At 46.8% G+C, this 15719-nt stretch overlaps 2 protein-coding genes across 2 annotated transcripts in view; one reads left to right on the top strand and one right to left on the bottom strand.

The window, feature by feature from the left end:
• Positions 1–15719, top strand: part of LOC119390458 (uncharacterized) — a 437697-nt gene that overhangs the window by 114286 nt on the left and 307692 nt on the right. The gene's annotated exons all lie outside the window — the stretch shown is intronic.
• On the bottom strand, positions 850–10763 carry LOC119391423 (neprilysin-1). The gene is made up of 4 exons (XM_037659103.1): positions 10747–10763; positions 9961–10024; positions 8932–9078; positions 850–1188 (listed from the first exon to the last, which is right to left on the bottom strand). The coding sequence occupies exons 1-4, from the start codon at positions 10761–10763 to the stop codon at positions 850–852; spliced, it is 567 nt and encodes a 188-aa protein (XP_037515031.1).

The following is a 15719-nucleotide window of genomic DNA, read 5'->3' as shown; positions in this document are numbered from 1 at the left end:
CATGGTAGCAGCGCTGCTGCCCGGGCATCGCGACATGTCGCAAGTTCTCACTGGTCTGCGTAGCTGCCTTCTCTGAGACATGAGGCATTCCACTCAGTGTCATGTTAGGCTGAACGAGCGAGCACAGTGTCCGCAAGACGGAACAAGATTTTTGGATTGCGTAATGTGGACAGCGGCGAAAAGGAGCGTAATTGGAACGGATTGCGAGCTGCTCGCTAGGCCCACTGGCGTTTTACGAAAATTCTAGGCTGTCCAGTTTGGCAGAAAAAAAGAATTAGTGAAAGTATTGTAATTATAGAAATCAGTTCGCAAAAAGGCTTTACCTTGGCGTATTACTCTGCCAAACATATGTTTCAGACAAAATGCCGTGCAAGAGTGCCCTTTAACCTAACCATCCTAAAAATAAGGTTTGGTCATATATACACACGTTTCCACGGAAATACATCAATACACAGAGGAAGCGTAAGTGTCGCCCGCATGGCAATGCAGTAGTGCTTAAATTTTCATATTTATTTCGCATAAGGCCCCTTGCACTTGTGTGGACGTACCTGAATGCATGGCTAAAATACGGCGAATAAAATAATATGGCCATAAACGCGAGGACAAAAACAAAGCGAGGAGTCGGTGCGTTTTGAGAGTTTGTGCTGCATGCCTCGCTTTTTCTTGCGGCGCAGTTCTGTGAATAAGCAGAAGCGAATGATACTGCGGCGCTGTGTTAAGGGTTAAAGAAAATGGCATGTTTTCAAACACATAAGGAGTCAGCGACATAGTCATTTGAATCTTCATGTTAATGACATGTTATATCTAAAGTATGCAAGCAAAAAAAAAATAAACGCAAGACACACAAAGCTACCAAAAGGTACACTTCTTAGGAGGATTCATAGGAGTTTGTTGTGCACATCCGAACGCGTCTGAGAACTCGGCCATGTTCATGAGTGGTACAATGCAGCGGGAGCGGCCTGGAGCGTAGTCTTCTCTAATCACACGGTGGCTCTGACACCACTTCGCGCAGTGGCCAATGAAGAAGAGATGTTCTGCCGTCAGGTTGAGGCCCGGAAGCCTCACATTCCGCTCAGCAGGGGGTAAGGACGCGAAGGCCGCATGAGCAAGCATGGTGCCCACCAAGTCGGCTACGTTCTCCGAGTCGATGGCGTCGTTGAGCGCAGCCTGCCGGGCTCTCGTCGTATCCTGCAAAGGATTTATGCAAGTACGAAGTATAAGAGCGGCGCTGAATCTGCATATGCAACGTATTATGAGCATAGAATATTAGTATTAGGAACGGCGCCCGTATTCACGAACATCCTTTTACGTAAGAAATTATTCGCAAGAACATTTGTCTGCCAATACCGATGCAGCAAGTATAAATGATGAAGGCAGGCGGCGTACAGCAGTGAGCATTTCTAACGTGCCTCGCTGTCATTGCTCCTCAAGGCACATTCACAAAGCGCTCTTACGCTATAACTCGTTCGTACAGCAAAAATTGTGATTCGATCGTAGTGATCGAGGCATCACTAGCATAAGTGACCGGCCATAGCAAGGATCAGATATGTAAGAGAATATTCGTCAATTCCACCACCCGTTTTTTAAAATATTCGTAAAACACACTGACCTCAAAAGAAAGCTACATGCTTCTCTTCAGTTCGCTGCACATTCGACGGCCATGCACACCCAAGTGCTTCTCAATGACACCTAGAGATTACCACCGTGACTTTCAATCGTAATTCTGGCGCCTGTTTGAAGATGTCGTCGATTGTAAGACACTCGGCTGCACGCGTTTACCACCGCACGTGCACTGCTAATCACGCTGAGTGAAAATCGTTCACATTCCAACGATGCCGTGAGAGTGCGCAAATACCCTATGCAGAAGTAGTAAAGCTCACGTTATGTGAGCCGTGATATTGCGGATCGACCTCCGCTTCCATTGTTTCCTCATTACGACTCATGTAGCTTCTTCGTTGCACTTCACTTGCACGCATGTCTTTTCAGCAGTTACTTACTATATGCGCCGACAACAAGCTTGGCTACAGAAAAAAAATAAGACGCGAAAGCGTTCCCCGTACGGCCTTAATAAATGAAATCTTTCACAGCAGAGATCCCAAAATTTGCTCCGCGCGTGTGCATGACGTGATAGCAAATGTAACAAACATTCATTCGCGGAGAAGCGCGCCCGTCTGCCAAATTTAAGTCGCCACAGTTGAAAACATTGTCAGGCCCTCCGCTTTCGGTGCGCTTTTGATCACGTGGTCTGCAACAGTAGTCGCACGAGAAGACGGTGGATATGAAGCATCAACATTCTTGGTTACCTTAACAACCTGGCCCTGTCACTCGCAGCGTACCACACGCTTCTGTGTGTCGCGTACGTTGTCAAAACCTTTCCTCTCGACGCATGTGTCACATGCCCGTATACCACTAGCCACGGTAAGCGGGTATACGCCACAGGTGATTGGCAGTTTATATCTACCCAGGAATGGCGAGAACATACATTGGTAATTTAACTTCGAGAGCGTCAAGAAAAACCCACATCGGCAGCGTTGACCCGACCAATGCAAAGAATATAAATTAGTATCCCATCAGGAATCGAACCCAAGCATTTTGTGTGGCAGTCAGCTTTCCTACCATAGAGCCACGCCACGTCTCTAAACTGTTATGGAAAAAAGACCCTATGCACGTGTAATGTCAGTGCAACGTCAATAGTGGTGTCAAATGTAGCTGCAGTGCTGGCTATGTAATTTCCCCGGCATGACGCCTATGATATAGGTGTCATGCCGGGTCAACGTCAGTTGTGGTTCCAGTGTTGTTTCCGCTTTCATAGCAATCTAATAAACATTACATTTGAATTCCTATGATTCAGCAAGCTATTCTCGACCCCGGTTCAATACGCTAACGAAAGTTGCGTATCACATTCGCATCACCACATCGTAAAGTGCACTTAGTTTCGATAATACCGATGTTTGTGCTCGAAAGTGTGTTCTGAGGTTACGTCAAACCACATGTTACCCTTTCAAACTGGCCAGTGTAGGCGACGTGCCTACTAAGGCCGCGATGTGCATGCAACTACTACGCTTACAAAAATACGTCGATCCATCTCGTTACGCTTGGCTCAAAGCCAAAAAAAATGCAGCGGGAGGGCTGATGTGCAGCTGAGGCGATCTTGAATGTTGCTGCATTTCCTGGATTATGATCTGGAACTTGGAATACGTCCAACTTCGCCTACAAAAACTTTTTTCTTTTGCAGGCGATTGCGTCGCGGAACCCCTAAGACGAAACCGCAGAACCTTATTTGAGAACCATTGAGCTTTAGGAACGGAATTGGTACCAAGGGATGTGAAACACAGTCGAGGATGGGTAAGCGTTATGTGGATAACTGAAATTTCTGGCAAACATTAAATGTAATGAATTGCGTGAAATAGTAAAAATATGAGATCAATGGGAATGGCCATCCTCGTGCAGTGGACATGCAGTCGAGCTTCCGTATAACAAAGTTGCATGGGGACCACAAGTTTGTTCGTTATATCCGATATTCGATATAGGAGTAGATACAGAATTCGGCGGTAACAAATCGGCAACCTGGCCGATAGGCTTCAAACAGTATTACGAACCAGGCAATTTTTACTTGTCTCCTTGTGACACTTCGAGCTAAACAGGCCGAAAGATTACAACACGAAGTTTAAACAGAACCAAGTACGTTTGACAAAACAGGCTTGCGTTCTCGTTTATTCGATGAATGATACAAGCCCGCTTAACAAATTTTTAACACAACAACATTGAAAAAAATGACGTTTTGAACTGTCTACCAATAATTATTTTGCTTTTCATGCTACCTTCTGAAAGTTGAGCTTCGAGTAAACCGAATATTTCTTTCTTACTGCCAACATCGCGGCGGCGCTCACGTTTTTGTACTCGTTGTGAATAACGTAGATCATTTAAATGAAGCGTGACTAACCAAAGCTCATATTTGGTTCGCTATAACCGATAACACCCCACATCAGTGTTCGTTATAACGAAGCTCAACTTTATAGCAGGCTGAGTATGATCATGATAATGGCGGGATTCGGAAAGAGACAATTCTATTCTCATTAAATATGGCATAGAGAGTACAATGTTCCAATAATGTTCGCACGACGACAGAATTCTCCTGCAAGGTTGTCCCGCTCTAGCGGCAGGGATCTTCATCGATAAAGAGTCAACTGCCGCACCAGGCTGCGTTATGCTGCTGAAATTTCCCCTGTTTTCATAAACCTGTATACGTGCCCTCGACATTACCACACTACCATGCATTCGCGAATTCCTTTCTTTTCCACAAAATTGCTGTCGACTGTGTTCAGGTCAGCCTGCCAGAATGTTCGCACGACGACAGAATTAGCCTGCAATGTTGTCCCGCTGTAGCGGCAGGGATCTTCATCGATAAAGAGTCAACTGCCGCACCAGGTTGCGTTATGCTGCTGAAATTTCCCCTGTTTACATAAACCTGTAAACGTGCCCTCGACATTACCACACTACCATGCATTCGGGCATTCCTTTCTTTTCCACAAAATTGCTGTCGACTGTGTTCAGGTTAGCCTGCCAGAATGCTCGCACGACGACAGAATTCTCCTGCAATATTGTCCCGCTGTAGCGGCAGGGATCTTCATCGATAAAGAGTCAACTGCCGCACCAGGTTGCGTTATGCTGCTGAAATTTCCCCTGTTTTCATAAACCTGTAAACGTGCCCTCGACATTACCACACTACCATGCATTCGCGCATTCCTTTCTTTTCCACAAAATTGCTGTCGACTGTGTTCAGGTCAGCCTGCCAGAATGTTCGCACGACGACAGAATTAGCCTGCAATGTTGTCCCGCTGTAGCGGCAGGGATCTTCATCGATAAAGAGTCAACTGCCGCACCAGGTTGCGTTATGCTGCTGAAATTTCCCCTGTTTTCATAAACCTGTAAACGTGCCCTCGACATTACCACACTACCATGCATTCGCGCATTCCTTTCTTTTCCACAAAATTGCTGTCGACTGTGTTCAGGTTAGCCTGCCAGAATGTTCGCACGACGACAGAATTCTCCTGCAATATTGTCCCGCTGTAGCGGCAGGGATCTTCATCGATAAAGAGTCAACTGCCGCACCAGGTTGCGTTATGCTGCTGAAATTTCCCCTGTTTACATAAACCTGTAAACGTGCCCTCGACATTACCACACTACCATGCATTCGCGCATTCCTTTCTTTTCCACAAAATTGCTGTCGACTGTGTTCAGGTTAGCCTGCCAGAATGTTCGCACGACGACAGAATTCTCCTGCAATATTGTCCCGCTGTAGCGGCAGGGATCTTCATCGATAAAGAGTCAACTACCGCACCAGGTTGCGTTATGCTGCTGAAATTTCCCCTGTTTACATAAACCTGTAAACGTGCCCTCGACATTACCACACTACCATGCATTCGCGCATTCCTTTCTTTTCCACAAAATTGCTGTCGACTGTGTTCAGGTTAGCCTGCCAGAATGTTCGCACGACGACAGAATTCTCCTGCAATATTGTCCCGCTGTAGCGGCAGGGATCTTCATCGATAAAGAGTCAACTGCCGCACCAGGTTGCGTTATGCTGCTGAAATTTCCCCTGTTTTCATAAACCTGTAAACGTGCCCTCGACATTACCACACTACCATGCATTCGCGCATTCCTTTCTTTTCCACAAAATTGCTGTCGACTGTGTTCAGGTCAGCCTGCCAGAATGTTCGCACGACGACAGAATTAGCCTGCAATGTTGTCCCGCTGTAGCGGCAGGGATCTTCATCGATAAAGAGTCAACTGCCGCACCAGGTTGCGTTATGCTGCTGAAATTTCCCCTGTTTTCATAAACCTGTAAACGTGCCCTCGACATTACCACACTACCATGCATTCGCGCATTCCTTTCTTTTCCACAAAATTGCTGTCGACTGTGTTCAGGTTAGCCTGCCAGAATGTTCGCACGACGACAGAATTCTCCTGCAATATTGTCCCGCTGTAGCGGCAGGGATCTTCATCGATAAAGAGTCAACTGCCGCACCAGGTTGCGTTATGCTGCTGAAATTTCCCCTGTTTTCATAAACCTGTAAACGTGCCCTCGACATTACCACACTACCATGCATTCGCGCATTCCTTTCTTTTCCACAAAATCGCTGTCGACTGTGTTCAGGTTAGCCTGCCAGAATGTTCGCACGACGACAGAATTCTCCTGCAATATTGTCCCGCTGTAGCGGCAGGGATCTTCATCGATAAAGAGTCAACTGCCGCACCAGGTTGCGTTATGCTGCTGAAATTTCCCCTGTTTACATAAACCTGTAAACGTGCCCTCGACATTACCACACTACCATGCATTCGCGAATTCCTTTCTTTTCCACAAAATTGCTGTCGACTGTGTTCAGGTCAGCCTGCCAGAATGTTCGCACGACGACAGAATTAGCCTGCAATGTTGTCCCGCTGTAGCGGCAGGGATCTTCATCGATAAAGAGTCAACTGCCGCACCAGGTTGCGTTATGCTGCTGAAATTTCCCCTGTTTACATAAACCTGTAAACGTGCCCTCGACATCACCACACTACCATGCATTCGCGCATTCCTTTCTTTTCCACAAAATTGCTGTCGACTGTGTTCAGGTTAGCCTGCCAGAATGTTCGCACGACGACAGAATTCTCCTGCAATATTGTCCCGCTCTAGCGGCAGGGATCTTCATCGATAAAGAGTCAACTGCCGCACCAGGTTGCGTTATGCTGCTGAAATTTCCCCTGTTTACATAAACCTGTAAACGTGCCCTCGACATTACCACACTACCATGCATTCGCGCATTCCTTTCTTTTCCACAAAATTGCTGTCGACTGTGTTCAGGTCAGCCTGCCAGAATGTTCGCACGACGACAGAATTAGCCTGCAATGTTGTCCCGCTGTAGCGGCAGGGATCTTCATCGATAAAGAGTCAACTGCCGCACCAGGTTGCGTTATGCTGCTGAAATTTCCCCTGTTTTCATAAACCTGTAAACGTGCCCTCGACATTACCACACTACCATGCATTCGCGCATTCCTTTCTTTTCCACAAAATTGCTGTCGACTGTGTTCAGGTTAGCCTGCCAGAATGTTCGCACGACGACAGAATTCTCCTGCAATATTGTCCCGCTGTAGCGGCAGGGATCTTCATCGATAAAGAGTCAACTGCCGCACCAGGTTGCGTTATGCTGCTGAAATTTCCCTGTTTTCATAAACCTGTAAACGTGCCCTCGACATTACCACACTACCATGCATTCGCGCATTCCTTTCTTTTCCACAAAATTGCTGTCGACTGTGTTCAGGTCAGCCTGCCAGAATGTTCGCACGACGACAGAATTAGCCTGCAATGTTGTCCCGCTGTAGCGGCAGGGATCTTCATCGATAAAGAGTCAACTGCCGCACCAGGTTGCGTTATGCTGCTGAAATTTCCCCTGTTTTCATAAACCTGTAAACGTGCCCTCGACATTACCACACTACCATGCATTCGCGCATTCCTTTCTTTTCCACAAAATTGCTGTCGACTGTGTTCAGGTTAGCCTGCCAGAATGTTCGCACGACGACAGAATTCTCCTGCAATATTGTCCCGCTGTAGCGGCAGGGATCTTCATCGATAAAGAGTCAACTGCCGCACCAGGTTGCGTTATGCTGCTGAAATTTCCCCTGTTTACATAAACCTGTAAACGTGCCCTCGACATTACCACACTACCATGCATTCGCGCATTCCTTTCTTTTCCACAAAATTGCTGTCGACTGTGTTCAGGTTAGCCTGCCAGAATGTTCGCACGACGACAGAATTCTCCTGCAATATTGTCCCGCTGTAGCGGCAGGGATCTTCATCGATAAAGAGTCAACTGCCGCACCAGGTTGCGTTATGCTGCTGAAATTTCCCCTGTTTACATAAACCTGTAAACGTGCCCTCGACATTACCACACTACCATGCATTCGCGCATTCCTTTCTTTTCCACAAAATTGCTGTCGACTGTGTTCAGGTCAGCCTGCCAGAATGTTCGCACGACGACAGAATTAGCCTGCAATGTTGTCCCGCTGTAGCGGCAGGGATCTTCATCGATAAAGAGTCAACTGCCGCACCAGGTTGCGTTATGCTGCTGAAATTTCCCCTGTTTACATAAACCTGTAAACGTGCCCTCGACATTACCACACTACCATGCATTCGCGCATTCCTTTCTTTTCCACAAAATTGCTGTCGACTGTGTTCAAGTCAGCCTGCCAGAATGTTCGCACGACGACAGAATTAGCCTGCAATGTTGTCCCGCTGTAGCGGCAGGGATCTTCATCGATAAAGAGTCAACTGCCGCACCAGGTTGCGTTATGCTGCTGAAATTTCCCCTGTTTTCATAAACCTGTAAACGTGCCCTCGACATTACCACACTACCATGCATTCGCGCATTCCTTTCTTTTCCACAAAATTGCTGTCGACTGTGTTCAGGTCAGCCTGCCAGAATGTTCGCACGACGACAGAATTAGCCTGCAATGTTGTCCCGCTGTAGCGGCAGGGATCTTCATCGATAAAGAGTCAACTGCCGCACCAGGGTGCGTTATGCTGCTGAAATTTCCCCTGTTTTCATAAACCTGTAAACGTGCCCTCGACATTACCACACTACCATGCATTCGCGCATTCCTTTCTTTTCCACAAAATTGCTGTCGACTGTGTTCAGGTTAGCCTGCCAGAATGTTCGCACGACGACAGAATTCTCCTGCAATATTGTCCCGCTGTAGCGGCAGGGATCTTCATCGATAAAGAGTCAACTGCCGCACCAGGTTGCGTTATGCTGCTGAAATTTCCCCTGTTTTCATAAACCTGTAAACGTGCCCTCGACATTACCACACTTCCATCCATTCGTGCATTCCTTTCGTTTCCACGCTGTCGACTGCGTTCAGGTTAGCCTGCCAGGTGAAGAAACGCGCACTCACGACAGCTCTGTGTGACTCCCGCACGCACATCTCCCTCTCTGTGTACTTTTTCAGGAACACGGGTGTTGCCCATTGTCGGCGCATGCCGTCCGCGTCGTACTCGGTCCCATCCTTATCGTAACCATGCATCATCTCGTGACCAATTATCTGTAAAACAAAGAAAAATTGAAGAACGTTATGCGCACGCGCTATAATAATCTGTACTTGACAGGTTTGCACAGTAGGTCGTCTATAACTATTATCTGGTAGTATAACACTCCCAATCTTCATTTTCTGCTCGAAATATAACCGTGTATAGAAAGCGACAGCCGCGAAGTGAAAAAAAATTACAATGGTCAGATTCTGCTGCGTCAGAAAATGCTGCGATTAATATTGAAACTCGCTCGCTCCTTGTGACGATGGTCCTCCTGCCAACACGAGGACCATTGCTTAGATCCTCTGTTCCCCTCCACGGATGACCACGCGAACGCAGGATCATTTGTATTTACTTCGACGTCCTTTATAGGAAAAATTACACCAGGCAAGGCGCCGATCTTCTATTGGTAGCTCCACGCACTTCACGTTTCCCCGTTTTTCGGTTCTTCCACGATTAAGCAACCTGCTGACACATGGGCTTCGCCAGAACTTTTCACCGCATCCAGCAAAGGTTCTACAGACACATGATGCGACGCGACACGGAAAAAAAATACTTGGCGCCTTGCGAACAACGTCAAAGTCACAAGCATCCCAGGACTACACCGCCCGGCATTCTCCTTTCTGCACCGCCCCCTACTTCCCCCTTCAAAATTGTTGGTGTCGACCTTCTAGGCCCGTTCAGCCGGTGTCAATCGATGGGCTGCCGTCTGTGTCAACCACCTGACGATCTACGCAGATTCTGCGGCAATACCTGCTGCAACAGCTTTGCACGTGCCGCAGTTTATGCCTCGCCTTATAACCTTGCCTCTTGGTCCTTCACGTGTCGTCATTAGCGACCGGCGACGTCAGTTCATCGCCGACGTCGCTGAATAAATCCTGCGTCTGTCTCCTTACCAGTTCCGCCATGCCACCCTCTGTCGTCCACAGACCAATGGCCTCGTAGAGGACTCTAACAGGACTATAAGGAACATGATATAGATTTATGTCGATAGCAAGCACAATAACTGGAACGAAGTACTCCCCTACATCACAGACGCGTACAAGACCGCGAAGCGTGAGACTACAGGGCACACCTCCTATTTCGTTCCGCTCTACGCTCGCTCCCCCCTCATTTGTCTCGACACTATTGCGCCTTTTACGCTAAATGTTTGAACATTCGTTGCCCAGTCGCTATGACGCACTGAAGAAGCACGTCGCATCACACGCCTCCAAAATATGACATCTCAACAGCGTTCCAAGACCCATTACGACGCCCGAGATCACTCCGTTTGTCATACCAAAGACGATCATGAGTGCTTGTGGACACCAGTCAGCAAGCGTGGTTTGTGCCAGTAGTTCCTGGTCCCGTACTTCGGTCCACGTGTCATTTTCTATCGCCTCAGTGACGTTACATACGTCATCTCTAGCGTCACGATCAATTGTAGCCATTCTAGCAACACAGCTGACGTAGTTCACGCGCTTTAAAGCCTAGTACCGTCAACCATCCGGCTGACTCACCCAGTGGGCATCGTCTGCGAACGGGTAAGTGAAACGTGCTAGCGAATAATAGAGAAACAGGAGCACGACGAAGCTGAACTAGCTCGCTAGAGGCTCCACGAACTGCTTCTCCTCTGAGCAATACCTCTGCATTCCCCATGCGCTCCGTAGCCACAATATTTACATACATCAAATGCTACTCACCATGCCAACGCTGCCATAGTTCAAAGCAGGGGGACCTTCGACATTAAAAAACGGATGCTGGAGCACACCTGCGGGAATCTCCATTTTGTTCAAATTCCTAACGTAGTAAGCGTTCACGGACGTTTCGTCGAAGATATATGTCCTCTGGTCCTTCCACGACCGATGAGCCGAAGCTTGTAGTGCTGCCCTATACGCTTTGAAAAACACATTCGTGTCCACGTTCGGTACTGTATCTGTAGGATGTGATGAAAATAAGTGCGGTATATTTTCATCAGGTTGTTCTCAGTGTACTAGCTAGTGCGGAAACGACACGCACAAGGCGAAACTATTCATATTTGGATGTGCTTGTATTCAAGTAGAGTGTCGAGGCAAGATAAATTGTCTTGAGAGCCGCGCACATCGCACAATTACTGGAGGGGTTTTTTTTTAGTTTTTTAGACTAATCTTTTAGGCTAGTCACTTTAACCTGCCGTTGCGATATTTCTCTGAGCACGAGTTCAGAAAACATGCATTTTTCAACGGTATCGGACTGCCCAATTCTCTGAAATTACTGGGAAGCGACGATCTGATTAGAAGTATTTGTCTACATTTAAGTTTACTAAGACCCCTGCATATTATATGGAATCGCGAAACGTGACACAGCAACATATATATATACCTTACCCCCTAATAGAAGCCCGACGTCGAGGAGTGACCGAACAAGTTCATCTCAACTGAACTTAAATGACGATATCAAGATATTTCACTACTGGGTTTAGTTACTAAGCTGTAAGCCCTACCGAAATCGGCTGGCGCAGTACCCTGAGAGCATACAGCGCGACAGTGCTATCTCGGCATAAGTGATACATTTCGCGCGAGAGATCAATTTTACGCACCCGAAGTGAAAATGACTCTTGTAGCACGTTTTCTCGAGCTTTGTCACGTGATTCATAGTAATTGTTTTGTATGAACTGCTTACCGTAATAATTATCAATTCTGGCAGGGTCCAGTCGCTGGCCGGGACTTCCCACGTAGTGCTGCATGTTACTCAGCTTCTTGAGTGCGACTCGCCGCACAACGCCTGTGACCCAACTTGATGTGTTCAAAGCTGTCTGCAAGGCCTCGCGTATTTTTCGTGCCAATGACGTGGCCGTCTTCACCGTTTCTTGGTTTGTCACTGGTTTTCATGCATCAACACAAAATGAGAATTCCTTTTTCTTCAACGGTATTGTACTCAATACCGATCCACGAAACATGAAGGTTTGAAATCTCGCAGAGCAGCAGCTGAGGCAGTACACACGGCAGCCGGCATATTTCACACACTGCTTAAAGATCATATGACGCCAGAAGCGGTACAAACTACGTCCCCCAAGCAATCCTGTGGGTTAGAATCTATTTGCACGTCTGAACAGCTTAGTAGCGTGCTGCCAAATGAGTATGTTTCTTGACAGCTAACATTGATAACACTAGCAAACGGTTACAGGACTATGATTCAATAGATAAATCATTGTACGTCAATTTGAAGAATGTACGCTAGATTATAGATATTTTGAACAAATTATAGCTGCTGAAAACCGCGACCTTTAGAAGGAAATCACAAAAGAAGAATAATGGATTATTTTAAGTATAGAATTTGTTGAGGGCATAGTTTGCTACATATCGTGGGGACCACACGTACCGCGAATAAGACTCAAAACATATATAACATCACTTGTGAATGCGCTTCCTTCTTGTTCTGTCTTCGCTCGCCTTGCGTACTGTCCAGAGTGTATTTTAATTGCGAACCATTACTCAAAATGATGGGTTATTGTACTTGCGGCAGGCAGTACAAAGTTATGAATGTGACCTTAATTCTATACTTCTAACAATAAGTGCACATTCTTGATATTGCAATTATTATAGCGTGAGAGAAAAATAACAAAATGAAACAGAGGATGGGATGAACACGCAACGAGCGACAAGACAAAAATGCCATACATATTATATAAGGCATAGGTCGGTGCTAAAGCAAGGGACAGAGAGTTACCACTTCGTCGAAAGGAACGTGGATAGGCTGTCGGGACCACATTCCAGGGCTGCTTGACAAGGGACAAATAGCAGGGATGTGAGAACATAAAATTTTGAACTTCTAAGCGAATTGGAATGAAAACCAAGTGCAAATCGAATCGAAGATGTTTTAAACGTTTTCTAATACGAATAAAAAAACTATGGAGCTTTGGAGGCAATTTTTTTTCGTCAGCCAGACAAGAAAAATTAAGTTTGTTGCGCAATATACAGGAAATGTATGCGTTGTACAACACTATTGCTCAGTCTCACCACATGAGCAGTTATTAAATCGAAGCATGGATAGCTACTTGACATGTCGGGGTAGCTGCGACACCATTGTGGATATCACCATTGCTCCAAGCAACAAAAACAACCGCTTACTAGACAGACTAGCGCCAATAGCCCTAGTGTGTGCAGCCTACAAACGCTTATCATGGGGATAGGAAACGCTCTGGCCATCTTTCGTCGTCCGAAAACCCCGTTAAAGGAGGGGGCGGGTACAGGAGGGAAGGGAACGGAAAGGTAGTTGCATCGTTGTGGTAGTAACTCTGCACTTTGGACAGCCTGGCACCATCGGACGGGCTTATTTCACGAGAGGAATCAGACCGCTTGTACCTTTGTATGCATGTTCGCCCCACCGTTCAGTTTGCGATAAAGCGACAGAATTCACGAAAGCCAGGTCGCTCGCTGCAGCGGCGGTGTTTTCTTGCACAGGCGCTTTGTTCAGATAGGCAAGGTTGCATGCTACTGGAGTTCGCTGCAGACCTCACGTCGTATTACAAATCATTTGGTTGCATTCGTATTCATTGCTCCGCCTTGAGGTTAGAGCGACTTTTATAAACACATTCGTAAAATTACGTCTCCAAACAAAAATAATATTCAGTGCTTTGCTTTTTTTAATGAACCACGCGGTCCCTATAACTGTGGCTCAAGTAAACATGGCGCTAAAACAGCACACAAATAGAGAAACACACGGGCAAACGCATGGCGTTTTGTTTCTCCGTGTGTTTTCTCTCTACGTCTGCTGTGTTAGCGCCCAAAGCTCACGTTTACTAATTCGCACCAACTTGCCCAAGAACAGCTGTTACTATGGCTTAAGGTGGTTCCTATATCAAAACAGCAACCTTGCTCCATCAGGTGACGTTTAGATGAGGCCTCCGTACTAAAATATTTTGATATGTTATATCTATCAGGCGATTCCTGTTTTGTAGAGGTATCATCTATGTGTTCTATAGTTACTAGCTTGCTACATGTTGAATATCTTTTGAGACTACCATTGCTACTGAAGCATTACACATATGCTACATGTTTTTGTAAAGTGCAGAATTGCCTGTGCGATTAACATACCGACACAATATCAGAGAGCGCAGGAGGGATGGAATGCGGCGCACAAGCAAAATATTGGAGCCTTTCAGCTAATACATTGACGCAAAGCGTACGTGTCTATGTACGGGTAGCCCCTGCAGCGGCTAGCTTGTGATTGCCGATACTGCAGTGACCGCTGCGCTTGATTGCGAGAAATGCAGCGCTAAGTGCAGTAATGCAAATAGCTTGTGCTAGTAACTGTTTTAACATTCGTTTTAAGGAGCTAAATTGTGCTTGCGAGAACGGAAATCTGGGCGACTTTGTAAGAATGCATCATAGAGCAGGTAGCGCAAAAAATACGTAGACATAAGCCAGGAACATAAACACGAGACGAGCGCTAACTTTCAGCCGAAACACCACATCTGGCCATGAAGGAGACATCGTCATTATCTACACAAATACATTATTTTACGCTCTGCATGAGGACGTCCTGGGGCATGGAATAATACATGTTCTCGACGTCAATGTTCAACGAACCGCCACCCACCGGATTGTCTTTGCACAAGAAATGTACAACAGAAGCGGAACGCGGAATAGATAACGGATGGATCACGTGTAATGAATTTAATTTGTTCTGAAGAAACCACGACACCAAAACCAACCAAGTGCTTCGTGTTCATGTTCCTGGCTTGTGTCTACGTATTTTTTGCGCTACTTGCTCCATGATTAAATTGTCCGGATGTCACTGCTAACTACAGAGAACTTAGATACTAGCAGAATGGAGAATATTCTATGTGCCAGAGATGGAAGCTAAGAAATGGTTATAAAAGCATCACTCGTGTACACAGACACACAGATTTCGGCGCATCACTTCTAAATCTAATTGTCGAACACGAACCCCGACCTGTTTATGCCGTAATGGCAATTTCCGTTGATCAGATTATCGCTTGCGACACTACTGCATCATCTTTTTTTTTTCCGAGTCATGCGAAACACATACATGCCACTTTGAACTACAAATTTATTACTGCAAGAAGAATTAGGTTGTATAAAAGGGGTAAACAAGAAATGGGCACTTGAAAATCGCTGTCGAAGCGGAATGGGATAGCCCGTAGGAAAGATAATGCGTTAGTAACAGTGTGGTGAACTCTAAATGCGCCGCGGTGGAGCCGTGGCGCTGCCAGCGTGAGGAAGAACGACATTCCCTTTCCTCCCTCTGCGCCGTAACAAAGGCACGAAGGAGGCGCGGAGAGGGAGAGAAGGAAAACCAGTTCGCCGAGAAATAAAGCTAGTTGGTACCGAGACTCTGAACACGCCTCGTCTCTGCGTCGCTCACGCGTGCCAACAATTGGAGACCCGCAGTCCCGAACATGGAACACCACGACGCCGTCGCCAGCCCGACAGTAGCTGTGTTAGACGTGAAGCTTCCTCCCTTTTGGACCAGCGACCCGGCACTTTGGTTCGCCCAAGTAGAATCGCAGTTCGCCGCCCGCCGCATCACCGCCGACCACACCAAGTACCACCACGTGGTCGCCAACATCCCACCTGCCACAGCGAGCGAGGTGCGCGACATTCTGCTTGCCCCACCAGCCGAAGATGCCTATCGAGTGCTCAAAGAGACGCTGATTCGCCGTCTAACCCCT

This window comes from Rhipicephalus sanguineus, chromosome 4, assembly GCF_013339695.2.
Source record: "Rhipicephalus sanguineus isolate Rsan-2018 chromosome 4, BIME_Rsan_1.4, whole genome shotgun sequence".
Classification (NCBI taxonomy): domain Eukaryota; kingdom Metazoa; phylum Arthropoda; class Arachnida; order Ixodida; family Ixodidae; genus Rhipicephalus; species Rhipicephalus sanguineus.
The sequence above is the reverse complement of the archived record's forward strand: the minus strand, read 5'-3'. Positions and strand labels throughout refer to the sequence as shown.